At 50.5% G+C, this 27,613-nt stretch overlaps 1 protein-coding gene across 5 annotated transcripts in view; it reads left to right on the top strand.

Annotated features, from left to right (window-relative positions):
• The first annotated feature begins 684 nt into the window (after window positions 1-684).
• The window catches only part of LOC123452170, a 32,612-nt gene continuing 5,683 nt past the window's right edge, over window positions 685-27,613 (top strand). For 2 of the 5 annotated variants that reach the window (XM_045128774.1, XM_045128789.1), the window contains exons 1-10: window positions 685-1,245; window positions 1,712-2,087; window positions 2,174-2,245; window positions 2,320-2,424; window positions 3,282-3,467; window positions 5,518-5,905; window positions 8,835-8,917; window positions 10,225-10,935; window positions 11,150-11,425; window positions 11,819-11,974. In XM_045128774.1, the coding sequence (XP_044984709.1) occupies window positions 869-1,245; window positions 1,712-2,087; window positions 2,174-2,245; window positions 2,320-2,424; window positions 3,282-3,467; window positions 5,518-5,905; window positions 8,835-8,917; window positions 10,225-10,935; window positions 11,150-11,425; window positions 11,819-11,974 (2,730 nt within the window). In that variant the 5' untranslated portion in view covers window positions 685-868. Of the gene's footprint in view, window positions 1,246-1,711; window positions 2,088-2,173; window positions 2,246-2,319; window positions 2,425-3,281; window positions 3,468-5,517; window positions 5,906-8,834; window positions 8,918-10,224; window positions 10,936-11,149; window positions 11,426-11,818; window positions 11,975-27,613 lie in introns of those variants that run through there. The other 3 variants (XM_045128782.1, XM_045128803.1, XM_045128797.1) reach the window with 3 other exon arrangements.

Genomic DNA, 27,613 nt, shown 5'->3' with positions numbered 1-27,613 from the left:
AACCGTTGAACGGCATCGCCGGGGAATCTCTTTCCGGGATGCAGTGAGAGGATGAAGGAGGAGCGTGAATCCTCTTCCTCTTGATGCCCGCGGCCTTGGTGACCTTCTCCGCCGCCGGCCGAGATCGAACAATAGCCTTAGCGCCCGGAGCGTGAGCCTTCGCGGCGGGGGCTGTCGGATTTCCGCTCGACACGACCACGTTGCCCCGCCGCTTGCGGACAGGCGCGGCGCTAGCTTGAGCGACGGCGAGGCCAACATGGCCGGCTAGGAGATCCGCCCGAGGGGAAGGAGCGTGCGCGACCTCGACGGTGACGGGGGACAGCAAGGAGGCGTCCATGGCGGCGAGGGACGACCGTGGAGGATGCATCGGAGCGTGCGGTGGCGAGGCAATGGTGGCGGCGGGTGGGGGGAGCGAGGAAGGCCGCGCGGAAATGTCCCTCCCGTCAAATCTTGCTGCGGATAGAGGCTGTGCTCGGGTCGGCCTTCCGGCCCGTGAAACTAGAGGTTGTGTGGAATTTTTGCTGCGTCCCGCAATATTTACGGACTAGTACGGGATGCGAGGTCTGATCGAACAGGTTTTTTCGTCCTGACCCGCATTTTGACGGTTATTTTGCGGGTCGGGACGGGACGCGGGGTCTGGTAAAGTTGCTCTAAGACCAGCAACCAGAGCACCTTCGTCTCATCCAAAGAGAGAAAGAAAAAAACTTCACAAGGGCAAAGGCACCGCCGCCGCCAGTCGCCACGTCCTCCGCCGGCCGGTTCCCTCTCCCGCCAGGCAATGCAGTCTCCACCCTGCTCCCTCCCCGGTTGCTAGCCCGCTCGACGCCGACGGTTCTGCTCCGCGTTCGATTCGCGCCGGTGCCGGGCGATGGACGCGCTCGTCTCGGCGGCGGTGGAGGAGGTGTGCGCCCGCCTCTCCCTGGGCCTCCCGGTGGCCGACCTCTGGGCCGCGCTCTCCGGCGCGTTCCGGGCGGCCGGCCTCCCCCCCGGCCTGCCCGTCAGGCGCGTCCTCTTCGCCCGCCTCGTCGCCCTCCCCGTCATCCGTCTCATGGAGGGCGAGCCGGGGGAGGGGGCGCTCGTCCACTCCCCGGAGAAGGACGTGGAGGCGGCCGAGCGGCGCGGCGCCCGGCTGGTCGCCTGCCCGGCCCTGGGGGACAACTTCCTCGGGATCTACGACCACCGGTGCTCCGGTTCCAAGCTCAGCGACAACCAGAGGAAGACGCTGGAACATGTCGCGGCAAGCAGGTGTGAATTTGGAAATATTGTACTACTATATTGTTTGACTCGGTTAATGAATTAAGTAATTGGATGCCACATGGTCCTTTTATTTACTCAATCAAAAGGAGAAGTTGAGCTTGATGTTTCAGGCCCACATTGGCTCACTCTTACTGGCTTAGGAAGATTATAAGATTTACTATTTCTTTAAGTATGACCACCATATCCATATGCAGGCCGTGTGGGAATCAATTTGGCATGCCAAGTGTGTTTACTCACACCCTGCCTATGTGGCTATGTTCATTCCAGTTTTCTGCAGATTAGTACTGTAATCAACTTTTTGGAAGGGAATTACTGCTTGTTATGCCTTTCTCGCCGTCTGGCGATATCGTGTGCCTTTCTGTTCAAAAATACATACATATGTGCACCGGTAACGAGAATATAACAATGTCTTTGGTTAATGATGTGTGCAATTAATAACTTTTTTTTGTCATAGGACTTCCGGTGTAGCACAAAGGACTCTCTCGAAGAGGTTCCACATAGAACCAAACAAGTTTTATTTTGTTGTCAAGACCCTGCAGTCGCAGGGGTTAATTGCTGCAAAACAAGCAATTGTAAAGTCTAATGACGTCGGGGGTCAGTGTGAAGATGATTCAGGGAAAAGCCTTGTCGGCAGTACCAACTTACTGTATCTCTCAAGATACGCCAAAGGATTGAATATGAACTCACATCAAAGAATAGATGCTACAAACGTAGACGCTTTACAAGAAGATGAGAGCCTTGGTGTACATCACAAGAGCCATGTTTCTATTCACGACCATCTTCCAGCAATGAAAGCCATATGTGACAAACTTGAAGAAGCTAGCGGAAAGGTTGCCTGTTCTCTTCCTTTAGTTTGTGTGTTACCTTTTGTTTTCAGTTTTCTAACTTTGTGCAACTATTTTCTATATATGTATAGGTTCTTGCTATTTCAGATATAAAAAAGGATCTTGGTTACAGCAAGCCACGTGGACACAGGGCATGGAGAAATGTAGGTATTCGTGGAATCACTTGCTGCAAATGTTCTCTGTACTCCTGGATTCTACTGAAACACCCTTTTCTTAGGTACTGTGTAGGCTTTTAGATGCACAGCTTGTTGAAAAAATCAGTGCCAAAGTTGACGATAAGGTGATGTTTGACCTTGCCCCTTTGTTCTCTGATCATTTGGTGGTATTATCTCGTACCATTTCCTAATGTTTTTCAGCTTAATTCTTCTGGTTCATGGTGCTTCTTTTTAAGGATGAGAATTCACGAATTGACATAATAACCTTTATTAATAAAAACAATTCAGGATTTTTTTTTTCATCCTTCATAAATGCTAGTTACTGTGGATGGGCTAAGAGCCCAGTGGTTGGAGCGCAACTGTGCGTCCCAGTTGACACTGGTTCGAACCCTGTGAGCGAGATTTAATTTGTTGGTTCGAACATGGGTCTCACACTTCTCTTTTGTTATTAAAAATATGCAGGGCTCGTCCCCTGTTGGTCTATTTTATTTTCTTATAAACGCTAGTTACTTATTGACTGTACCATAATGATGATTCAGTATGCTGGTGATTTTCTTTTTCACAAGGAAGCTACAGCCACAGTTTGTTTTCCAGGGTGTAATTTGACCGAACCGAGACCCGAGAGTCCAGATAAAATAGTCCAATTTAAAGACATGAAATGCCAGACTAGAGACTTCCATGAGATAGAAAAGCATGAATTAAAAAAAGAAACCATGGGTAGCATGCCCACACGTTACCTCAAGGATTTTAGCAGTTCCATTCAATAATCTGACCTATTCGGGGACTGCAACTACACGTTACCTCAATGATTGTAGCAGTTCCATTCAATAATCTGACCTATTTGGGGACTGCAACTATGTATGCAATAGTTTCTTTTGAAACTGCTATGAAAGGCCTAGTAAAATCTGTCGGGCATGTAGTGACACTGTTAGTTCAATCTGCAGGGCCCTGTTCGAGCTTCAATCATTTACGCAGTTGCATGCTTCGTGCAACCTACAAGCTGTCTAAATCATTCTTTTTCCAGGTTGTTGGCTGCTTGCGTCTTCTGAAGAAATTTAATCAAGATGAGTTTAAGCCAAAAAGTACAGCCTTAAACTACAAACTTGGGATGAAATGCCTGGAAACGGATCAACTTATGGAGCTTCCATTAGACAACTGCATATACGATATGATCCATGCCCAAGGGCCAAAAGGTGCAACTCTTGTTGAGGTACCTCCCTGAAACTTTCAGCAGGGCAATTGTGGTGTGCAGTGTTCTTTTTGAAATGGGATGCTAACTTTCATCGTAACATCAAGAACACCTTCATGTTTCTTGTTTTTAGAGCTTCACTTCAGTGATGCATATTCTTCACCTAACTTGTCGTAGCTGTTTGCAACCAGGTAGAAAATATTATAATGTTTTAAAAGATATGTCCGCATCTGGTTATTTAGTTTAGCAACCTGCAGGACAGCAGTAATCTTAATCCTCTCCCTTTTATTTCCATAAAACTGTACGACAAAAATGAAATAACACCTTCTGACGAAATAAATAAACACTTACCAACTTCTATCTCCCTTGGACAAATAGTGGTTTGTGAGTCCTAGCTGCCATCACTGGATCATAGGTCATCCTTGTTGCCATGTGAGGCCCTTTCTACAGGTTCAGTGGCTGCGATCAGTCTCACACTATAGCAACAGCGACGACTGAGTGTGGCGGTAGGCTGAGGGTGCAACATCAATTGTGCGTAGTGGTTGAGGCGTCATGTGGACTGCCACGGTGGTGTTTCTTTGTAGTGTAGGTTAGTCCTGTTTGTCCATGGTTTCTACTGGTTTTTATAGAAAAACCAACCTGCCTGTAAGGTAATTAAGTTAGGCAGGTTCTACAGTGTTTCCTTTTCGGCCTATCATTGCTAACAAATTGCCATCAATAGTCATGAAGAAGTCGTCAACCCCATCGAACTCATCTGCTTGCTTTACTTAGCCTGGAGCAGAGCGGAGCAGGCACATCTTGTGCCAGAGCAGGGGCTGCAAAGGCAACTCCTTGAACTGGTACCTGGAGTCGGAGTAGGACCTCACCATGGCGTGCAGCAATACAAGCGCAAGGTCCTCTCCATAGCGTCACAGCGGTTGTTCTTCAAGGATAGGGGGCTTAACGATGGCTACAGCACACCAGGGCTCCCTCGTCTTCCTTGTCCTATCTAACACAACTCCCTTGTCGACACACCATTAGTGTCCTTTTCTATGGCTCTCTGCACCTGCTCTGTATACTAACTATCTTCACGCAACACATCCGCGTAGTTCTTACATATACACATGTGCAGTTGTTTATGATGTAATTGTTTTTAATCATTCTAGAAGTGACACACTTGTGTACATGTTTCCATCCACAAAAGCTCAACATACAGCACACCAGCACCAACACCAACACCATCGCCAGGGATGACTTGGGCATCTCACCAGGGTTTAAATTCCAGAAGTAGTTCTCAAGCCTTACTACGTATGAGCCACAATGGCACTGTGATGTGGCCATCAGCCTTTTGGGACATGCGGGTTGTATAGTTTGCAAGTGTGGTTTCTGTCTGAAACACAGAGGTATAGACTCAAAAGAAAGAAAATCTATTTTTCTGTAGTAGAAAATGACTTTAGTTTATAATCTGAGCTATCATTACTTTCTCTACCTTATATTACACGGCCAAGCTTATCACATGATATTAGCCAGTTCTACAATACAGTCTATTGAGTGCCGATTATCACAAGATGTTAGCCAGTTCTAGCCCTGAATCGTTTCTGGCAGAATTTTTGATATCGTTTCATGTAAGCAGGTGTCTAACTGGCATATTTGCATCCCATCCTTCCTTCTAGGCTGTACCTGGCTCATTTCTAGCATCACAATTACTTTTGTTTTAGCTTCAATGGCATTAATACGTTAATATTTATTCACTGGTCAACTTAAATGAGAATAAAGACATGAAATTCTTGCCATTAAATTATCATTCTTGACTCTAATCTGTAACAAAAATAGAACAAAACTCTGGCATGAATATAGTTATTATATAAAGTTGGTCGTTGTTTTCTCTACTATGCATCCTTTTTCTCAACGAGAGGAGAATTATTTTTTATTTGAGCTTCTGTGATTTACAGTGTATTTATTTAAGATCCATCGCAACTCGCAAACCATGCGCAAGTTGCTAGTGTAATAAGAAATATTATTTATCTCATGCTGGTAGTTTTCTTTATTTGTTGAAATTAGCAACTCATGTTCTCATTAAACTTCCAACCAGCTTGGCAGACGTCTTGGGGGCAAGCACAGCAATCCAAAAGAGCTTGGTAGACGAGTGTCTTTAATGGTTAAAAAATTCAATTTGGCTTCGCAGGGTGAAGTCATAGATAAAACAACACAATACCGATTTTGGACTTCAGAAAACTTCTCACTGCACAAAGCAAATACTGCTATGCAGAATTGTGATGCACTAGCTGATCATGACCATCATCCTGATTTGTGGCTTTCTATTCCATCTAAAGAATCAGATTCTTTTAGCCCACAGGGTGATTCATTTGTTGATGACAAACTCTTGTCTGAAGAAGATTGTTCTGAAAAACCAGTTGTACTGGTACATCATCTCCCGAATAACCATGAAGCTTCTGTCGGAGTTTCTCAAGTTGAACAAGGTACGGTAATCTAAATTCCCGTGAATTCCTATACTTTTCTGTAAAAGCTGTGCTCAGTACCTGTTTTGGAATTGCCATGCTGCTGTAAGATCCTGTGGTATTTGTGCTGCCTGAAACTGGACTTAATTTGGCCTTGACTTTTGAGCACCCATAGATCCAAATGGCTTCATAATTCCACTCAGGTAACTATGCAACCAGGCAGTATGATCTATTTTCAAACCCTGCACATTCTGTTGAGAGGGCGCACGGCAGATGGTAGCTGAAAACAAGTCTTTTATAGGCATGTCAGATGTAATATTTCTTCCAATTAGATATCAGAATGCATTCATTGCCGGGCGCACCCTCCACGACAACTTCGTCCTAGTCCGGCAATCTCTAAGGCTGCTGCACCAATTGGGAGCTCCGAGAATCATGCTCAAGCTCGACCTCACCCGGGCTTTCGACTCCATATCTTGGCCCTTCCTCTTCGAGACCCTGCGCCAATATGGGTTCGGAGCAAGGTTCCGGGAGTGGCTGGCCATTCTGCTCTCCTCGGCCAGCACCCGGGTCCTTCTCAACGGAGTGCCTGGGCCCCCGATATGGCACCGCCGCGGCCTGCGCCAAGGTGACTGGACGTCTCCGCAGCTATTCGTCCTGGCCGTCGACACCCTCAGTCGCCTCATGCAACGAGCGCTCCAGACCGGCATCCTCCGGAGCCTCCACCCCCGTCGAGAGGTGCCGGCCATCTCGCTATACGCCGATGATGTGATGCTGTTCTGTCACGCCACGACCAGCGAGGTCAGGGCCATGAAGGGCATCCTAGGAGTCTTTGGTGCCGCCTCTGGCTTACACGTGAACTACGGGAAGAGCTCCGCCACGGCACTGCATGGGGACGAGATGACTGCCACAGTGCTGGAGACCCTGGGTTGCCAGACGGCGGACCTGCCCATCTCATACCTGGGCATCCCCCTCTCCACACGCCGCCTCTCCGCGGCCCAGATGCAACCACTCGTCGACAAGGTGGCAGGCCGCCTCCCGTCGTGGAAGGCGTGGCTCATGAACAAAGCTGGGCGACTGGCGCTCGTCAAATCGGTGCTAAGCGCCATTCCCACGCACCAAACGCTCGCCCTCGCCCCCCCGAAAAAAACCCTGAAGCAGCTCGAGAAGATTCAGCGCGGGTTCCTCTGGGCAGGACGCCAGGCAGCCAACGGAGGGCACTGCCACGTGAACTGGTGCCGGGTATGCCGTCCGATCGAGTTTGGTGGCCTGGGAGTCCGAGACCTCGAGCGCACGGGGCTCGCCCTTCGGCTCAGATGGCTATGGCTCTCGCGGACAGACACTGGTCGCGCTTGGCATGGCCTGGACATGCAGTTCACCCCCGAGGAGCACGGCCTTTTCCACGCCTCCACCACTATGCAGCTCGGGGATGGAACCACAACGCTCTTCTGGGAGGACCGATGGCTTCTCGGCCTCTCCATCCGCGAGCACGCGCCCGCGCTGTACATGTGCATCCCCAAGAGTTGCAGGAATTCCCGGACGGTGGCGGAGGGCGTTCACGGCAATGCTTGGGCGCGGGACATCCGTGTCACCCTTGGCCTCCAGGAGATTGGGCAGTACCTCCAACTCTGGATGCTGGTGTCCCGCGCCACCCTCTCCCACGAGCCAGACAAGCTGATCTGGAAATGGACGGCCAACGGCAGCTACACAGCTAGGTTCTGCTACCAGGCCACCTTCCACGGATCTATCACTTGTCGCTCCTGGAAGCTGATATGGAAGAGCTGGGCCCCGCCGAAGGTCAGATTCTTCCACTGGCTCGCCAGCCAGGACCGCTGTTGGACCGCGGAGCGCCTCGCCCGCCATGGCCTCACTCACCACCCTCGGTGCCTCTTATGTGATCAAGAGCCGGAATCCATGCAACACCTGCTGCTCGCATGCCCATTCGCGAGGCAGACCTGGCACGGCATCATGTCCTGGCTGCGTCTCCCGTCGCCGGTGCCCGACCAGGACGCCACGCTACACGACTGGTGGCTGCGAGCTCGCGATGCTACACCCCCCTGCTCCGCAAAGCGTTGGCCTCCGTAGCGCTCCTGGTCCCTTGGATGATCTGGAAGCATAGAAATGCGTGTGTATTCGACCATGTAGCCCCATCCTTAGTCGAGCTAGACGCTGCGATCAAGGACGAGTCCAGGAATTGGGCTAAGGCAGGAGCCAAAGGGCTTAGAGTCACCCTGCCTTCCTCCTGGGACGTCCATTGATCCACTTGTAACACCGATGTACTGGCCTCTTAGGAGGATGTTCTCCCCCCCCCCTTTTCAATGCAATGAAACGCAAAGGCTTTTTGCGTTTTCTCGAAAAAAATATATTTCTTCCAATTATTATTGTTCAACATACTGCTCTGCTTGATTTTGTTTACTTGTTTTGATTTATCTCTGAAGTTTTATTTATCTGTATGTGGTTCCTTTATTGGTACCAGTAATGTGTGGTTTGACTTGGCTCAGTCTATGAAACTGTAACTTTAGCAGTTAACTCTTTTATAATTTCTTTAATAATTTGATGCAATGATCGTATGAACGGTCAGTTAAGGCCAGCTGATAATGTCAAGAGAGGTCGGGGTAGACCAAAGTGGACATGAAAGGAGTCCGTAAAGAGAGATCTGAAGGACTGGAATATCACGACTTCTTTTATGTATTTAGACACTTTAGTTTTTTCACCAACACAGTTATTGGGAATGAAAATATAGGTTTAGTTGCAGCGACTTCTAAACTTTTGTTAAGACTTTTTTGTTTCTTATCCTTTTTTCCCTTGCATAGGCTGTTTATTCCCTTTCTTTATATAATAAATGTATAAGTAGCAGAGTAGGGCTCTCACGTACTGTATTTGCTTACAAAGAAAAATAGTACTTCTATGCTCAATTGAAGTGATCCTATTTTTATTTTTCTTCTACATAAAGTTGCCTTTCAGAGCAAGAGGCGTCGCTGGCCCTCGTCAACTTCTGATGATGGGAGACAGAAAAAGATTCTTCACATACTAGAGGTTGGTTGCTGAGTATTCGTTAATTAATCTTTTTGTATGAACCATCTGCCATCGTTACTGATGTGTTAGGAGTCGTTCTTTTTTTATATGTCCTTGACTTTCTATGAGCTTGATTTGTCTTATGATATTGACTCAAAAATTTGCTATTGGTTGACAAACTTTATAGGATCATGGATTTGTCTGTGCCCTGTTATGTATACTGCTAATCGTATTAGATGCACTTATATAAATGTCTGTGGTATTTGCACATTTCCTGAAGGGCGGGCCTGGTGCAGTGGTAGTTTCTACACTTGTGGCCTGAAGGTCCTTGGTTCGAACCAGCCTCCTTGCAGAATCATTATGCAAGGGTAAGGCTGTCTAGAAATTCCTCCACTTTATAGGAGCACTTTACATACTTTGTAAGTGTTACTTTGTGCTATTTGTACCCTCTATATAGGACTCCAGTCGCTTATTCACTTTCAGCACCAATCATTTGAAACATAAATCTGTTCGACAAGCTTTTTATGGGTCATTGACACCCCTACAAATTATTTTCCTGTACAAATACTGTTATTTTTTCTCATCTTGCTATGGTTGTGATTCTCATGAAACTGTGGCACACCTGCAGCCATGAACAGTGAACACATGGGATGCACCGGGTGTCTTGTTCTATCATCTCTGCTTTCGTCATCTATAGCCTCCCTCTTCACTATTTTACTGTCGGCGTTGGCAATGCCCCTAGTACGTCCATATGTCATGGTTGGGACAGTTCTATGGCTGCTAATATGTCAAGATTTGATGACAGACACAAGGAATTTGCGATAGAATGATGAAAATAGAGTTATAGGTGATATTTACACAAGATAACATGATTTCTGGGGATTTTAATAATCCAAAATAACTTATTCAAGGGTCAGTTACACACTATTATTTTTATTCTCTTTTTAGTTTAAATGGTCTGCAGGTTCAGATTGTAGGTTCTATATTCCCTAGGCATGTTTGCTTGCAGTACGCTCCAATTTTCTTGAGTGTGACAGCTTTGTTGCAGTGATGTTTAGTTCTCTGTTTCATGTTCTTCATTTGAGTGAAACTGGATTGATAGTTTTGTTTAACTTTATCACTCCAATGAAGGATACATAGAGGTAGGCACAGCCTATCACACTGGTGCAGAACTGCAAATGCAAAGAGAATAATCTGTAGTTTTATTTTAATCAGAATTGCGAGAAGCAATCTGTGCGTGTGCACGTATCATGTTCATTCCCTGTGTATGTACACCCTTTGCATATCTGTCTGCATCTTATGTAGCACCTTCCTCTTTCCCTGTGCAGAAAAAGAATTTTGTACTAATGGCGGAGTTACGTAAATGGTTAGAGAAAAAGGAAAATGGAAAAATAATGGACAGGAAGACATTGATTCGCACTTTGAATAAGCTTCAGCTGAAGTGTACCAAAGTTAATGCCCCTCTTGTTACAGACTACACTGGCAGTCGTTCCGTTGATGTGATACTGAATCCTTCTGTCAAGATCATGTCACCTGAACTCATGGATCAAATTAGGAACAGACTAATGATTTTTGATTCTCAAAGACGTTCAGGTGCAGCAGCTAAATTGAAGCAAAAGCATACGCTTGCCGTACATGGATTGAAGGTTCAACGCAGAGCCAAAGTTAAAAAAACACCAATATCAGAAGTTATTCATGCCAATGGATTCATAGGTGCAAAGATGATCCGGGCAAAGCTGTTACATAAATTTCTGTGGGAACATGTTAGTGGTTTACCAAATCTTGATTGTGCTAAAGAAGGGCGACGTGACAAGAACCTTAATCAATCATGTCAGTTTTCAATCACAGCAGCTATAAAAGAAATGCCTCTTGAATTCTTTCTACAAGTTGTGGGATCAGCAAAGATTGACAGCAGCACTGTAACTAAGTGTTGTGGGAAAACACTTTCAGAGATTCCTATCAGTGTATACAGTCAGCTCATGGGTACTCATGCCAAGGGCCGCCTCTCACGCTTAATAACTATTTTAAATAGGCTCAAGGTAACATTTGCCTTTGCTATTTTCAATTGTGTTGCAAGAATCTCAAATCTGAAGTGTGCTCATAAAACTAACATTACAAAGCTGGGTTTTTTGGGTTGACATTTGGCTGATATTTCTTTTGTTATAGCAATTCCTCTTCATGTTTAATGCAAGTCAGCTTGCATGCTATCTGGACTGGCGAGTGCAACAGTGACCATTTTTTTTTGTTTGCTAGTTGATTGAACTTGTAAGCAACCATGTAGAAGATTCTGATGTGCGATCATGGGATATCCCTACATATTCGCTGGAGCTCAGGCCTTACATTGAAGAACCGACACCAATCATTGTTCAGTCATCACAAGTCAGTGTGAACCATCATCCAAAAATTCGGCATGATTTTGTGCTTTCAAAGCAGGAATCTGTCGATGCTTACTGGGAAACATTAAAGTACTGTTATCTAACAGCTGGTTCGGCTGAGCCAAGTGTCTTCCCTGGTAATTGTCTACCTGAGGTAGTGTGTTCTACGCTCAACCCTTACCCCTGAAGATCTTTTGCGGCTACACATTTATAGACATGCAGTGCTGTTTGCAATATCATGTGCAAAAAAAAGCATTCTTTAATCATATATAGGTGACTGATTTTTTGAGAAGAATACATAGGGGAGGCCCCTAATGTACGTAGGCGATTGATTGATACCAAATATTCATGTACTCCCTCCAATCCATATTACTTGTCGCTTGTTTAGTACAAAGCTCCTCACAAAGTCTTCCCTGGTAATTATACCCACTGTAAGCAATACTGGTTGACACTGGCTATTTTGCGATCTTATTGAGACCTGTCATACCTGAGTTATGAACTTGCGACTTTCATCTGTAGAAATTCTTATATGATACTGTCCTTGTAGGTTTCTCATGTACGGTCATGGAGTTCAGTAAGAGTAATGACTACCAAACAACGTCTGGAATTACAAACGCGTCTCATGAATGAAAACGAGAAGGGGACACCTCCTCACAAAGTTTGCCGTATAATTGCAAAGGATTTGAATCTCTCTGTGCAACAGGTATGTGTTTGAAGGTCGTCCATTTCCATTTGGAGATTCGTACGGATTACTCTTTTTTTACCATGTCTATTCAACTTCTGTACTAATGCTTTTCCTTGACCTATCAAATAACAAATAAAAAAAGACACATGCAAAGTATATTAAGAAAAGGGCAAACACAAATCTGCTAAAGAATCAATAGAACCTCAACCAAAAATATGGGAATGCTTCATGTTGTAGCAGTGATCCTAAAGTATGTTCCCAGTGTCATTGTTATGTGTTGAGGGCGTACCTTGTCGACAGCTCAGGCAACTGTGCAGTGCGGGAGAGGCTCTCTCAGTCTTCTAGTCGAGCTCCTTGCCACTGCCCCGTCCTCCTCTTCTACTAGGTCAGTCACAATGGGTCGGGCCACTTGGGCCAGCAATACATGGCCCCCTCATCCAACACTGCCCCTTAAGAAGGGTGATGATGTCTATCATTCCCAGCTTGTCACATGCCAGATTGCATTCTTTAGTTCCTAATCCTTTAGTCCCGGAACTCACATGCTCAATCTTGATGATCACAGCGTCAAGTTTGATTCTATCATGTTGCATTGGATGGTGTGCTATGTTAATTGTTGATTGGTTATCACACCACACATTCATAGAATTAGTCTTTAGTATCTTCAATTCTTTTAATATAAATTTCTGGTCCACAAGATCTCACTTAGCCATTGAGCCATAGCTATATATTAGGTCTTGACAATCGACCTAGACACAACAACCTGATTCTTACTTCTCCATGATACTAAGTTCCCACCACCACCGCCACCACCACCAACAACAAAGCTTTAATCCCAAACAAGTTGGGGTAGGCTAGAGGTGAAACCCATCAAATCTTGCGACCAACTCATGGTTCTGGCACATGGATAGCAAGCTTCCACGCACCCCTGTCCATGGCTAGTTCTTTGGTGACACTCCAGTCCTTCAAATCCCTCTTTACAGACTCCTCCCATGTCAAGTTCGGTCTACCCTGGCCTCTTTTGACATTATCAGCATGCTTTAGCCGCTTGCTATGCACTGAAACTTCTGGAGGCCTGCGCTGAATATGCCCAAACCATCTCTCAGACGATGTTGGACAAGTTTCTCTTCAATCGGTGCTATCCAACTCTATCTCGTATATCATCATTCCGGGCCACACATCCATCTCAACATGCGCATCTTCGTCACACCTAACTGCTGCACATGTCGCCTTTTAGTCGGCCAACACTTAGCGCTATACAACATTGCGGGTCGAACCGCCGTCCTATAGAACTTGTGTTTTAGCTTTTGTGGCACTCTCTTGTCACAGAGAATGCCAGAAGCTTGGCGCCACTTCATCCATCCGGCTTTGTTTTGATGATTCACATCTTCATCGATATCTCCGTTCTTCTACAACATTGACCCCACTAAGTTCCCACTAACAAAGACACAAAATCCCGAGGTTGATCTATGATCATCTAGGCAACTTGCCCAATTCGCATCACAATATCCATCAACCACGAGATGCACATTTCTCTCAATTAATAGTCCCCTTCCCGGAGTCGCCTTCAAGTACCTCTGAATTCTGTACACTACTACAAGATGGTCACTCTTAGGTTCATACATATATCTGCTTACCATACTTACTGTAAAGGCAATGTTATGGCATGTATGACGTAAGTACAACAACCTCCCAACTAATCTTTGATATATCTCCTTATTCACTGGCTAGTCTGAGCCGTCACATTGTGGTTTTGATTTATTGGAGTTGATGTTGCCCGAAATCTTATCATTTTTACATCGTTTAGGAGATCTGAAGTATACTTCATCTGTGACAGCGCAATCCCTTTGGCTGTCCTGGCCAGCTCAATGCCCAAGAAGTATTTGAGTCGGCCCAGATCTTTAACTTCAAAGGCCTTACCGAAGCACTCTTCTAGCCTTGCTATTTTCTTCTTTGTTATCCCCTGTGATAACAATATCATCCACATATACATCAAGTAGTGTTTTCCCCCTTTTCATGTCTATAGAACAGTGTATGATCACCATTGCACTGCCCATAACCCATATTACATACAACATGTTTGAACTTGTCGAACCATGCTCTCGGAGACTGTTTTACACTATAAAGAGCTTTTTTTAACCTATAAAGAGCTTTCTTCAACCTGCATACCTTTTCAGCTGTCTGTGAATTAGAGAACCTAGGTGGAATCTTCATCTTGACCTCCTCTTATAGGTCCCCATGCAAGAAAGCTTTCTTCACATCAAGTTGATGTAAAGACCACCTGAAATTTGCTGCACATGAGATCATAATCCTCAGTCTCAGACCATAAAGACCTTTTTTTTAAACTTATAAAGAGCTTTCTTCAACCTGCATACCTTTTCAGCTGTCTGTGAAGTAGAGAACCTAGGTGGAATCTCCATCTAGACCTCCTCTTGTAGCTCCCCATGCAAGAAAGCTTTCTTCACAACAAGTTGATGTAAAGACCACCCGAAATTTGCTGCACATGAGATCATAATCCTCAGTGTGTGCATCTTTGCTACTAGAGCAAAAGCCTCCTCATAGTCAATGCCGTAGGTCTCTCTCTACCCCCTCGCCACAATCCTTGCTTTGTACCTTTCAATCTTTCAATCTTTCCTTTTACTTTCTGCTTCACAGTTTATACCCACTTGAACTGACTGTCTTCTTTCGCGTTGGAAGAGGTGTTAGTACCCATATCTTGTTCTTACTCAATGTGTCTAGCTCCTCTTATAATAGCTGCTCGCCACTTTGGATCCGCTTTTGCTGCCTTCCAATCAGTTGGAAGAGACACGAGTTGAAACAAAGCAACAAATGCTTGGTAGGTAAGAGATAATGCTTCATAGAAGACATAATTTCCAATATCATTTGCATTGAGCCCTTATCATTTCTATGGTATCCTTGTTGTTGCTCGAGTATTTGTCCTCAAAGCAATTTTCCCATCAATTGACCGGTCTGCAGCGAGTTCAGAGGAGATTGAAATTACACGAGTACTACCCTGTTGTTGTTTCGTCTGTGGCTGATCTAGTTGCTTCCCTTGACGTGCAACATCATCACCTCACCTCCGTGAATACACCTTTAGCAGTTGGCTTGTGAATCACCTCGCCTAATACACGTTTAGCAGTTGGGATGTGATCCCCTATGAAATTATTCTTTCCCAAAAGTAACTCAAAAGGTGGCTTCATACCCAGTATTCTCAATGATGTGCGACTGATCAGGTATGTCAGAGCCATCACAACTTAACTTCACAAGAATTTCGGCACATTCATAGTAAACATCAACGATTGAGCAACCTCCATAATATGTCGATTCTTCCTTTTTGCCACTCCATTCTAAGGAATGTCCGGACATGAGGTTTGGTGCAAAATCCCTTGCTTTGATAAGAGAAAGCCCCAACACTTTGTTCACGTACTCAGTGCCATTGTCACTTATCACTTCTACCTGAACATTGAAGTGATTTTTGACATAGGCATGGAAAGTCTTGAAGCATTGGAAAGTTTCATCCTTGTGACACATCAAATATACCAATGTTATATGTGTATGGCAATCAATAAAAAAGGGCAGCCCGGTGCATGTAGCTCCCGCTTGCGCAGGGTCCGGGGAAGGGTCCGACCACTTTGGGTCTATTGTACGCAACCTTTCCCTACATTTTTGCAAGAGGTTGTTTCCAGGACTTGAACCAGCGACCTCATGGTCACAAGGCAGCAGATTTACCACTGTATGGCAATCAATAAAGGTCACAAAATACTTTGCACCACTAACTGACACCACAAGACTTCTCCACACATTCGAGTGAACAAGCATGAATGGGGATATACTTCTAAGTCCCTTGCTCACATAAGTCCTCGTGTGTTCCATGCATTACATCAAGAAACAACCTGTACACCCATTCCGCAGTGATGTTTTATCGCCATCAACTCTCTTCCTTATACAATTGCCGCAAACATTGGGCTGCCCATATGATCAAGTCCCTCACGGTCCATGTACCACAGTCCCCTACGCCTTATTCCAATCCCAGTCCTCCTTCCAGTCGGCATGTCCTCAATCAAGCACATTCCTTTGTCAACTCCCATACAACGCACCTCGTCAATTAGAGCACTCATAGACAACATATTGATGGGGAAAGTTGGCACATGTAGGACTGAAGATAACTTAATAGTCGGTGTACATTGAATTGTCCCAAAATACCCTTAATAGATTGCGATGTCTCGTCAGCAGTACATATCGTGTAACTTCGAGAGGGAGGGAGCTGATCATATGACTTAGGTTCCTTGAAGTCACTTGCAACACGTGTAGAAGCACCAAAGCCTAGAACGTACTCCGGATTAGTTTTGTCAGCAAAAATTGTGGCCTTTTCAGTGTTGCCTTCATTTGTACTTCGAAACTGGCTATCATGCTATTCGTTCCCACTGGTATGCTCCACTTCTTGGATCAGTTCACAACGCCGGTCCTAAGATTTTAGGGGCCCTGGGCGAGATGATAATACGGGGCCCTTAGAAACAAAGATTCTTAGATATAAAGTCGTCATCGACGGTATCAATTAATAGAAAGAGAAAATGAGGCATGTCTTCCCTAAAATGCCGTCATCACACCGATAAATGGGTGTTGTGAGGTCTCCTATCAGCGTGACGGCATGGAGCTGCTGATGGGTGTCTCTGTCCAGGGTGCACAAGAGATCACACATTGGTCGTAGGCAATCACGTAGGGAACCATCAGACGGGGGATCATGTTGACTTGCCTTTACCCTCCTACAAGCCCAATTGTGTTGTCGTGTGGGTGGCGCAGGTCAAATTATATGCTTGGTATGATGAAACCAATTGCATAAGAAAACGTTCTATGACATAATATTTGATCCGTTAATATCAGTTGTCTCTTCTTGCTTTGCTATTGCCGAGGTATGTGTAAGTCTGTCGTCCTATCGTTGACCATGTGTGTTGCTTCTTACTCTTTGTCATCATATTTTATTTTGTTAGTTTTTCTGGATATCTTCCTCCATCTCGGTTTATTGGGCCTCATCATATTTTGTGTCAAACATGGACCATCTAAATAATTAACAAAATATGCGGTGACGTTTCAAAAAATTACATTTTGTATTTTTATTTTAAATAAATTTTCCATAATATTTTTTTTATGACATATAGTTTAGGAGGTGTGCTTCGGTACACCCCCACAAAACGTACGAAGGAGTATACCCACCTCTTATTGTACACTACAGGCCGTCGTACGTATGCAATACGAGGTAAGGTAGGTATACATATGGTTGCCTGTAGTGTACAATAGTATACAATATGAGGTGGGTATACGTTTCCCCTTCTACGTTTTGTGGGGGAAGGGGGGTGTACCAAAGCAAAAATGATAGTTTACATTTTATTAAAATTTATAGTCAAAATTTGACTCAAAATAGGAGTGGTCTAACAAACCGAGACGAAGGAAGAAGTTTGCTAAAGTTGCCCCTTGTGGCAAGAATGCAAGTATCTATCAATCGATGCTTAAGTCCTAGTTCCTTTGAATAAACACCTACTAGGTAATTGAAGCATCTTCCTTTTTTAGATCCTTAATTCCACGCAAGTATCTTTTTCTTTTCTTTTAGGTAGTCTGAGCAAATATCTAAGCATGCAAGTATTACCATTTTTTAGACAAATGCAAGCATTACTTTTTTTTAGAAGATGCAAGCATTATTACTAAATCAAAGAGCTCCATGCCCTGATTTTGTGTGGTCACAATCACCTTTTTTAAGAGAATGGACCACCATCATTTAACAATCCACGTTTTTGGTGCTGAAGAAAAAATGGCCCAAAGGCCCAGTTCGCTAGAAGAGATAATGTTTTGTCTTTCTTCTTCTTCCTGGAGACACCGACGGACAGAAAAGCAGCTTTGCTCCAATGGCGACCAGTAGAACAAATATGAAGGGGTGCTTGCACTTACTTGGGATGGGGCCCCTTGGTCCCGGGGGCCCGGGGCGGCTGCCCCTCCCGCCCCCCTCAGGGCCGACCCTGCTTAGAAAGCAACAAAGCTACCCTGTTGTTAAGGGAAAGCAACAACATACGCCTGCTGCCACATACTTGTTGCACATGTCTGTAGCAAACCAATGCCATTCATCGCCGCCTCCTCTACCTCGCGCAACTCATAACCGTTTGGCACATGTCCTCTTCAGGTCATGGCCTCTAGCCGCATTCACCCCCCCTCGACGCCACCGCAGCCCACATGTGCCTTCATGCCGCCTTGACGCAGCAGCTCTGCCCTCGCTCCCCATGACAGTGTTCACCTCTTCTGCTCCTACTGCTATTGCGCCACCTGCTCCAGTTGCTCCACCTTCCCCTCCCTAGTTAGCAACAACAACAAGGGATGCAACAACTGACTCACCAAAGCAATAGCCAACAACAACAGTGCAAGCTTCCTTTAGTCCTTTTTTTTCTTTGCTTCCTGCTTCTTCTCCGTACGCCCGTTGTGTCGTCTACTTAATGTGGCAGGCGGTGGGACATGCGCGCTTGTGCACCCTTTTGAGCTATGATGACCCGAGTATATGGATTTGGCCATCTTTTCCTTGACGATAGTCAGATCGGACTTGACCCTGACCAGCCATGACATTGGTGATGACCTCATCAAAGATTCACGGCGCTTCATGCTTCCTGTGTGGCCTCGACCAAGCTTGATTGAGTTGGGTGCTCTTTGTTGCATAGAGCGGTCGGCTCGTTATGGGTTGGCCCTTGGTACAACTACGACAAGGCAAATGATTTGGCTGCCGAGCATGTCCTACGTGCGCACAGCTGGCCTCACCTATGGGTGCCTCCACACTACTAATCCTGCCATTCCTGCCCTTCGGGTAAATGCTATTGGGTTTAATTGTTATTCAACAGTTCCAGGAGTCCATCAAGACCTCACTATGCAATCCAAGACGGTGCGTTTAGTTTGGATCCTGGAATTACTGGTGGTGCCATGGCCTTGGGTGTATGAGCGGGCCAGGACTTGGCCCATAAGGCCACGAGGCGGCCCAAGCCCGTTGCCCGACTGACGATGTACACCAGAGGCGTATCACCAACTTATGAAAAAGACTATCGTCCTAGAGATCTATTAGTGTCCTATCCGGATTAGGCTAGATTGTAACCACCAGGAACCCTAGCACTGTCCCATATGTAAGGCATGTCTATGGTCCTCTCTCAATGACTCTATCTTACCTACACGATCCTTGCAAGCTGACCATTGTACTCAAATCCAAGCTCTCATATGAGGCTGGTCATATACTATACACGAAAGCAGGAGTAGGGTGTTACCTCCACGAGGGTCCAAACCCGGGTAAACCCTTGTGTGATTCTCATCTGGTGATCCAGCTAAGTACACCCCCCCCTGATGATTATTGTTGGGATATTTAGCTGACACTTTACGTCTCCAGGCTTATCTTTGTCTCCAGCCCTCATATGAATATGTTAAGGCGTATTAGTAATGTTCTGGGAGTCCATTTCCTTTCTTGTAACTCAAGTCTTTTGTACCATATATTTTTTTTCGAGAAAACGCAAAAGACTTTGCGTTTCATTCTATTGAAAAGAGGGGAAGACAACCTCCTAGGAGGCTAGTACAAAGGTGTTACAACCAGATCAGTGCACGTCCCAGGTGGGTGGCAGGGTGACCCTAAGCCCCTTGGCCCCTGCCTGCGCCCAATTCCTGGACTCGTCCTTGATCGCATCGGCGAGCTCTACTAGCGATGGGGTTACATGGTCGAATACACACGCGTTCCTATGCTTCCAGATCATCCACGGCACGAGAAGCGCAATCGAGACCAGCGCTTTGCGGAGCGGGTGAGGCGTGGCATCGCGAGCGCGTAGTCACCAGTCCTGCAGCGAGGCGTCCTGGTCGGGCACAGGTGCCGGTAGTCGCAGCCAGGATATGATCCCGTGCCAGGCCTGCTTCGCGAATGGGCAGGAGAGCAACAGGTGCTGCATCGTCTCCGGTTCTTGGTCACAAAGAAGGCACCGAGGGTGATGCGTTAGGCCATGCCGAGCAAGGCGCTCCGCAGTCCAACAGCGGTCCTGATTGGCGAGCCAGTGGAAGAATTTGACCTTAGGCGGGGCCCAACCCTTCCAGATCAACTTCCAGGACCGGCAAGTGATCGAACCGTGGAAGGTGGCAAGATAAGCGGACCTGGCAGAGTAGCTGCCGCTGGCTGTCCACTTCCAGGAGAGCGTGTCCGGCTCTGCGGATAGGGTGATGCGGGACACCAACAGCCAAATCTGGAGATACTGCCCAATCTCCTGGAGGCCAATGGTGCCGTGAATGTCCCTCGCCCAGGCATTGCCGGCTATGCCTGCTGCCACCGTCCTGGACTTTCTGCGATGCTTGGGGATGCACATGTAAAGCGAGGGCGCGTGCTCGCGGATGGAGAGGCCGAGGAGCCATCTGTCCTCCCAAAAGAGCGCAGTCGATCCATCTCCAATCTGCATGGTGGTGGAGGCATAGAAGAGGCCATACTCCTCGGGGGTGAACTGCAGGTCCAGGCCGTGCCATGCTCGGGTAGTGTCCGTCCGTGAGAGCCACAGCCATCGGAGCCGAAGGGCCAGCCCCGTGCGCTCTAGGTCTCGGACACCGAGGCCGCCGTACTCCAGCGGCCGACATACCCGTCGCCAGTTCACGTGGCAGTGTCCATCGTGGGCCGCCTCGCGCCCGGCCCAGAGAAACCCACGCTGAATTTTCTCAAGCTGCTTCAAAGCTTTCTTCGGGGGCGCTAGGGCGAGCATCTGATGGACGGGGATGGCGCTGAGCACAGACTTGACGAGCGCCAGCCGCCCGGCCTTGTTCATGAGCCATGCCTTCCATGATGGTAGGCGGCCGGCCACCTTGTCGACTAGGGGCTGCATCTGAGCCACGGTGGGGCGGCGCGTGGAGAGGGGGATACCCAGATACGTGATGGGCAGAGCCGCTGCCTGGCAGCCCAGAATCGCCAGTGATTCGGCTGTCGACTCATCTCCATGCAGTGCGGTGGTGGAGCTCTTGTCGTAGTTCACGAGCAGGCCGGAAGCGGAGCCGAAGATCCCTAAGATGCCCTTCACAGCGAGGACCTCGTCGGTCGAGGCATGGCAGAACAACATCACATCATCGGCGTAAAGTGAGATAGCCGGGATGTTGCGACGGGGGTGGAGTCTCCGGAGGATGCCGGCCTGGAGCGCCCGCTGCATGAGGCGGCTGAGCGTGTCGACGGCCATCACGAAGAGCTGCGGGGATGTCGAGTCACCCTGTCTCAACCCGCGGCGATGCCAGATCGGGGGTCCCGGCACGCCATTGAGCAAGACGCGGGTGCTAGCCGAGGAGAGGAGGATGGCCAGCCACTCCCGGAACCTCGCTCCGAAGCCATATTGGTGCAGGGCCTCAAAGAGGAAGGGCCAAGATATGGAGTCGAAGGCCCGGGTGAGGTCGAGCTTGAGCATGATCCTCGGCGCGCCCAGTTGGTGCAGGAGCTTGAGGGATTGCCGGACTAGGACGAAGTTGTCGTGGAGTGTACGTCCGGCAATGAAGGCATTCTGATAGCGGCTCACTAGGCCGTCGAGCATCGGTGCCAAGCGCAGGGAGAGGACCTTCGCAAAGAGCTTAGCCACAATATGTATCAGGCAGATCGGATGGTAGTCGCCGAGCTTGTGAGCATCGGAGCGCTTTGGCAGCAAGGTGAGCAGTGCTTGGTTGAGCCTGTGAAATCCACGCCCTCTCAGCGCATAGAGCTGCTCAAACACCTCAAGCACGTCCTGCTTAATGGTGCTCCAGCACGCTCGTAGGAATTCCGCGGTAAAGCCGTCCGGCCCCGGTGCCTTATGCGCCGGCATGCGCCGCACAGCCTCCCATATCTCGTCGGGGCTGAACGGCGCCTCTAGGCCAGACAGATCAGCTGGCTGGATTAGGTGCTCAAAGTCCAGCGTGTGGGCACGGTCAGCCGCTGTGCCCAGCAGCCGTCGAAGTGGGCAAAGGCCGCCTGGGCCATCTCGTCGTGGTCGCTGATCGTCTGCCCATCTACAAGCAAGCCGTACACTCTGTTTTTCTGCCGCCGATAAGTGCATTGCCTGTGGAAGAAGCTCGTGTTTGCGTCGCCGTCCGAGAGGGAGGAGATGCGAGCGCGCTGCCGGGCAATAGTGCGCTCAAGCGAAGCCAAGCCCAGGTAGGAAAGCTTGGTCTGCTTGCGCAGCCAATCCTCTGATGGGGAGAGCGTGCGGGTCTCCATGGCTTCGTCGAAGCGCAGGATAAGCTCGCGGGAGATGGCAAGCTTGTCCCTTATGTTGCCCGTGGACTTGGCGCTCCAGCTCGTGAGGGCGCGGCCCGTAGCCTGCAGGCGATGCACCAGCCGCCTGAAGGGGTCTGGGTCGGACACCGAACCCCAGGCCGCAGCAACCGTGTCGTGGAAGCCGTCGAGGCGCATCCAGAACTCCTCGAAGTGGAAGCGCTTTTGAGCTGATGGCATGGGCGAGCAGTCCAGGAGCAAGGGGCAGTGATCGGAGACAACGGATGCCAGGCATCGGAGGTGGCACTCGCCATGACTGTCCTCCCAATCGGTGGTGCAGAGCACCCGGTCGAGGCGCACGAGCGTAGGAGGGGATTGCTCGTTGGACCACGTGAAACGACGCCCATTGAGGTAAACCTCCTTGAGGGCAAGGTCGTTGATGACGCGGCGGAATCTACCCATCATGCGGTGGTTTACGTTGCCCGAGCTTTTGTCCGAGGCACGACATATCAGGTTGAAGTCCCCACACAACATCCATGGGCTTGGGCTAGTATCGCGAATGTCGCGCAGCTCTTGCAGGAACAGCAATTTGTCCTGGTTGCTTTGGGGCCCGTAGACCGTGGTGAGCCACCAGGGGTTGCCATTGGGCGCGCGCACCTTTGCAGTCACCGCGTGCTGCGTGAACTGAAGGTCAGAGAGCGTGGCAGCCCTGGTTTTCCAAGCCAGGAGAATGCCGCCGCGCGTGCCATCGGCCGGGAGGTAAGTTGACCCATCAAATTCAGACCCAAGCGTTTCCAGCACAACAGACGACGAGATCAAAGCCATCTTAGTTTCTTGCAGGCATACAATAGATGCGCGGGTGGTACAGAGTAACGATCGAATCGCGCAGCGCCTGGCGCGTGAGTTAAGGCCTCTAACATTCCATACAACAATTTGCAAGCCGTGATCCATGAGCAGGGTGTCGACGCGTGGCGAGCGGCGCTGCTAACACTCACTGGCTGCCGCGGTGCTGGGCACGGCCGTCAGACAGGCCGGGAGCTCACTGTCGACGAGGGCCGCGATAGCCTACAAGACCGACATCTGCAGTGGCGTGGCGAATAGGTCGTCGTAGGCCTTCATCGCCGCAACGGAGATGGGCTGATGGATGCCAACTATGCCAAGGGTGCGGAGGATCTGCACTTGGGCGCGCCTCTCGACCTTTGGTGGCGTAGCCACTGCTGTGTGAGCCGAAGCCGACCGGCCCCTCCGCGGGCTGAAGTTCAGTGGTGGTCGCTGGCGTTTCCCAGGGGACGTTAGGGCAGCTTTGAGCTGCTTCGTGGCTGCAGACAGGAATTGCCCCAGCGTCCAGGAAGAAGTAACCGGGGCTAGCTGGCTGCGCAATCGGCGCAGGGTGATCGGGGGCGAGGCAAACCGACTCGGCGCTGTCACGCGCGGCGCTGCATCAGTGCCCTCCCGATCAGGCCGAGTGGGCCGCTGCAGGATGGTGATCGGGACTGGGCCGGGTCGGCCTGGGGCTTCGGCAGCCGCTGCAGGAGAGGCCTGTGGGGAGGGCTGCCCAGGCGGAGCTGGCTCGGGCGTGGCCTGCTCGGAGGTGGGCGTCCCTGTTGTGGGCCCCGGAGCCAGGCTTGGGTGGATGGCGACAAGCGACGAGGCGCATCCCGCGCTGGCGTGCTGCCTCGGCTCCGAAGGGTTTCCCGCGCATGGTAAAGCGCTGCCCGCGCTGGCCCGCGGCGTCTGATCCAAGGCGTCAGGCGGGGCCCGCGCCGCGGTGGGGATTGCGCAGCTTTGGCCCGACCGGGCGGCAGGCGAGACTGGCGCGGTCTGGGCCTCTGGCTGGGGATCCGTCGCATGGCAGGCGAGCGTGATCTCAGCCGAAGCAGGTGTGGCCCCGATGGGATCTTCCAGTACGGGAGGGCGTGCTGTCTCGTGCGCGGCTGCGCTGGTCGTGGTGGGGGCGCGGGGGTTTGAAACGGCAGGAGGAATTGGGTCGTCTCCAGCCGATGGCGGGGCGCCAGGTGGCGCCGAAGGTGGGGCCGTTCTGCCGCGGATCAGGGGTAGCGCAGGCAGGTGCGCGCGGGTCCCGGCCGAACCTCCCTTTTGCAGGCTGGTGACGCGGTCACCCTCTCCTTTGTTGACGCGATGACGGCGGTGCGCAGGTCCCAGCGTCCTGGGCCAGGCTTGCATGCCCAGTCTGGCAGGACGGGGGTCCCTCGACGGCGCCGCCACGTCGGGCCAGGAGGCCGCCATGGCCGTACCATCAGCGCGGCCGGGGCGCCGCACGCGCCATGCCGGCGCGTCGATGGCCATGCCATCCGCGCGGCCGGCCGGAACCTCGTCGGCACGCCTGCGCTTGCGGCCACGGCGGCGCGCGCGTCCTGGGGCTGGGCCTTGGCCGTTGCCCTGGCCGCGCCTGCTGCCCTCGCCTGCGTCGTCGCCGGTATGCCCGCCGGCCGCCTGAGGAACGTCCGGCGTGCCCCTGATACGCTCCGCCACGGTGAGCTCGATGGATATGGGGTAGGACAGGGTTCGGACGGCCGGGGCTTCAGATGGCACGCGGGCCGGGAGCTGCTCGACGATAGCCAGCACCGCCGCGTGCTGGATGCCGGCGGGGTCGTGAGTCCGGCCGGAGAGGCGGAAGACGTCGAGGTCAGCTCGCGACCGCGTGCGGGGGTGCATCCGCTCGATCCAGCAGCTCGATCCGAGAACGTGCTCAGCCACGGAGAGGTGCCACGCAGGCGCAGGAATGCCGCGGAGCTCCAGCTCGACACGATATCCGGGGTCATCGGCGGTGGCGTGCGCCATTGAGCCGGCGCTTGGTGGCCATGGAGGAGAAGATGATGAGAAAGTCTTCTGGGTGGTGCGCGTGCACGGTGAAGTCGCCCTCGGTAAGGTCCAGCGAGGTCAGGAGCAGCTCGACCACCTCAGGCGAAGAGACGCGCGGCCGGTTGCCCGTGATGGTGGCCACCATGGCACGGGCAAGGACGAGCTCCGCATCGTCCATCTCCGTCGTCTGCGCCATGATGACCCGCGCGGGGCGATCTGCGGGCGACGGGGCGGGAGGAGCCGAGAGGAGCGCCGGCGCCGGGGGAGCGACGCGAGGCTGCGCGGCGGCAGGGATCCGGGCGACCACGCCGCGAGGAGGGGGCGGTGCGGCCGCAGACGCGCGAGGCGGCAGCCTGGGGGCGTCCTTGGCGCGGGGTTGCGCGGCGTCCGTGCGAGGTGGCTGCCGGGCCACGTCGGCCGTGCGACGGCCGCCATAGGCGCGCGAGGCATGGCCGAAGATGAGGCAGCGGCGGCAGCGGACGTCGTTGGGGCAGTCGCGCACGTGATGCCTGGGGTCGAGGCAGCGGAAGCAGAGGCCGGCGGCCTCCTCCGGGGACGGGCTGCGGCGCGGTGTCGGAGATGCTGGGCAGGGCGGGGCGTCGCGGCGCGGACGGCGATGGGGGTGCCTGCGGCGGGCCTGCTGGAACCCGTCAGCGTCGAGCACCGGCCCGCACGTCGCGCGGCGCACCTCCGAGCGAGGCTCGAGGCGGTCCTGCACCGCGGGTCGGGGAGCGGGCGCGGCGCGTCCGGAGGCGGCGACGGCGCGCTTGGGAGCGGCGGCGGCCGGTGGGCCTGGGGGGAGCGAGCGCGCGACGTCGCTGTACGACCTCGACGAGGTCTCTCCCTCCGAGCTGCTCAAGTGCTCCCCGTAGGAGACGCGCTCGCCGGAGGGGGTCTCTGGGGAGCCAGCAGGGACAGCGGCGGCGAAGGCGGCCATCACGCGGGCCCTGAGAGGGGCGGGAGCGGGCTGAGCGCTGGCGCGAGCAACGGCGGCGGGGGGCGGCGAGGCTAGACTAGGCGCGAGGGCAGGGGCGGAGCGGGAGCGAGAGCGGAGCCATCCCATTCACAAGAAGTGTCAACCTTCGTTGCTGATAATCTGTACCATATATTTGCCCCACATGCCTTACAATACAATAAGTTGCTTCCATAACATGGTATTAAAGCCACACTTTTTTTCCACAAGCACAACTCGTGCTCATCCAATCTCGATCTATTTTTTTTGTCCCTATGCGAGCGATAGCTTGTAGTCCCCTCCAGATTATATCCGTGTCGTTGACTCGTTTCGTTCTCCCAGGAAGGTGGGAAGGCCCACATCCATCTATTCCCAATTGGATCGATTCATTCTTGTTCGGCCAACATACACAACAACCCATGGGTCTTCCTGCTCAAGGTCACCACCTCCAGATCGATACCCGCTGCTGCCTCCCCTTTAGAGATGGCCAGGTGAGGCACCCTCGAAGTGGTAGGCACACCTCGGGCAGGAAGAGTTAGAAGCAATGGTTTCGTGGTGCAGGTTCACCTTGGTATTTAGTTGATCCCAAAAGAGGGTCCAGCCAAAAATCTTGACCTTGATGGGTGCGTTGGGAACTCCAAATGCTGACGGCGTGGATGTCGACCTCGTCGGCATAGGAGAGTAGCGAGTAGGTGCACCTTGCGGAGAATCTATCATCGGAAGCATCCCTGGTAGCGACATCTTGCAGCAAAGATAGAACAACAGCAAGCTCGGCGGAAGCAGCATGGGTTAGGCGGTTCCACATGTTAGTAAGTAGGCCATCATGCACAACCTCTGTGATTAAACCGGAGGGGTATGTGGAGTGGGAGAAAAGGTTAGGGTATTTTTGGGCTAGCGGTGTATTGGTGAGCCAAGAGTCAAACCAAAAGAAGGTGGAGGTGCCACTGTTTATTAAAACAAAGGAATTTGAGAAAAGATTTTTGATCTGGTTTTTAATAATCTTCCAAATGAAGGAGGGGTTTGAGGGTGTAAGAGAAATTAAGCGAGCGGTGTTGAAGGGACCATCTAGCCCAAGGTAAGTCTGGTTTTTTAAGAAGTTTGCAAGCAAATTTTAGGAGAAGGCAATTGTTTTGAAGCTGCAAATCTTTGATGCCTAGACCACCATGCCTTTTTTCCCTGCCCACATTTTTCCAAACGATAAGACACTTGGCGCTCGAGCAGGTTTCCTCGACAACCCAAAAGAAGGACCGGTGAATCGCTTCTAAACTTTTGATAATTTTCTTAGGGAGTTTGAAGACGGACATGAAGAGGGGCAAGAGGGTCGAGAGTGACGGAGATTAGTGCTAGGCAGCCACCCCGAGAGAGCAGGCGGGCAGCGCAGACGGTGAGGTACTTTAGAATGCGTTGTACCAGCGGTTCAAAGGCAGATGAGGGGAGACGAGTGTGAGATTGGGGGAGTCCCAGGTAAATCTGGGGAAAGCAGGAAAGGTCAACGCCGAATGTGTGTGCGATATTTTGAGCAAGCGTTGGCTCGGTATGGATGGGAACGAAAGTTGTTTTGTGGAAGTTGATGGATAGGCCCGTAGCCAGGGCGAAGTCATCCAAGACGGATTTTAGATTTGTGGTGCCGAGGACGAGGTCTGAGTGATGATAAGAGTGTCATCAGCGTATTGCA

Source organism: Hordeum vulgare, chromosome 1H, assembly GCF_904849725.1.
Source record: "Hordeum vulgare subsp. vulgare chromosome 1H, MorexV3_pseudomolecules_assembly, whole genome shotgun sequence".
In the NCBI taxonomy this organism is placed as follows: Eukaryota; Viridiplantae; Streptophyta; class Magnoliopsida; order Poales; family Poaceae; genus Hordeum; species Hordeum vulgare.
This window is presented reverse-complemented; position numbering and strand designations above follow the sequence as displayed.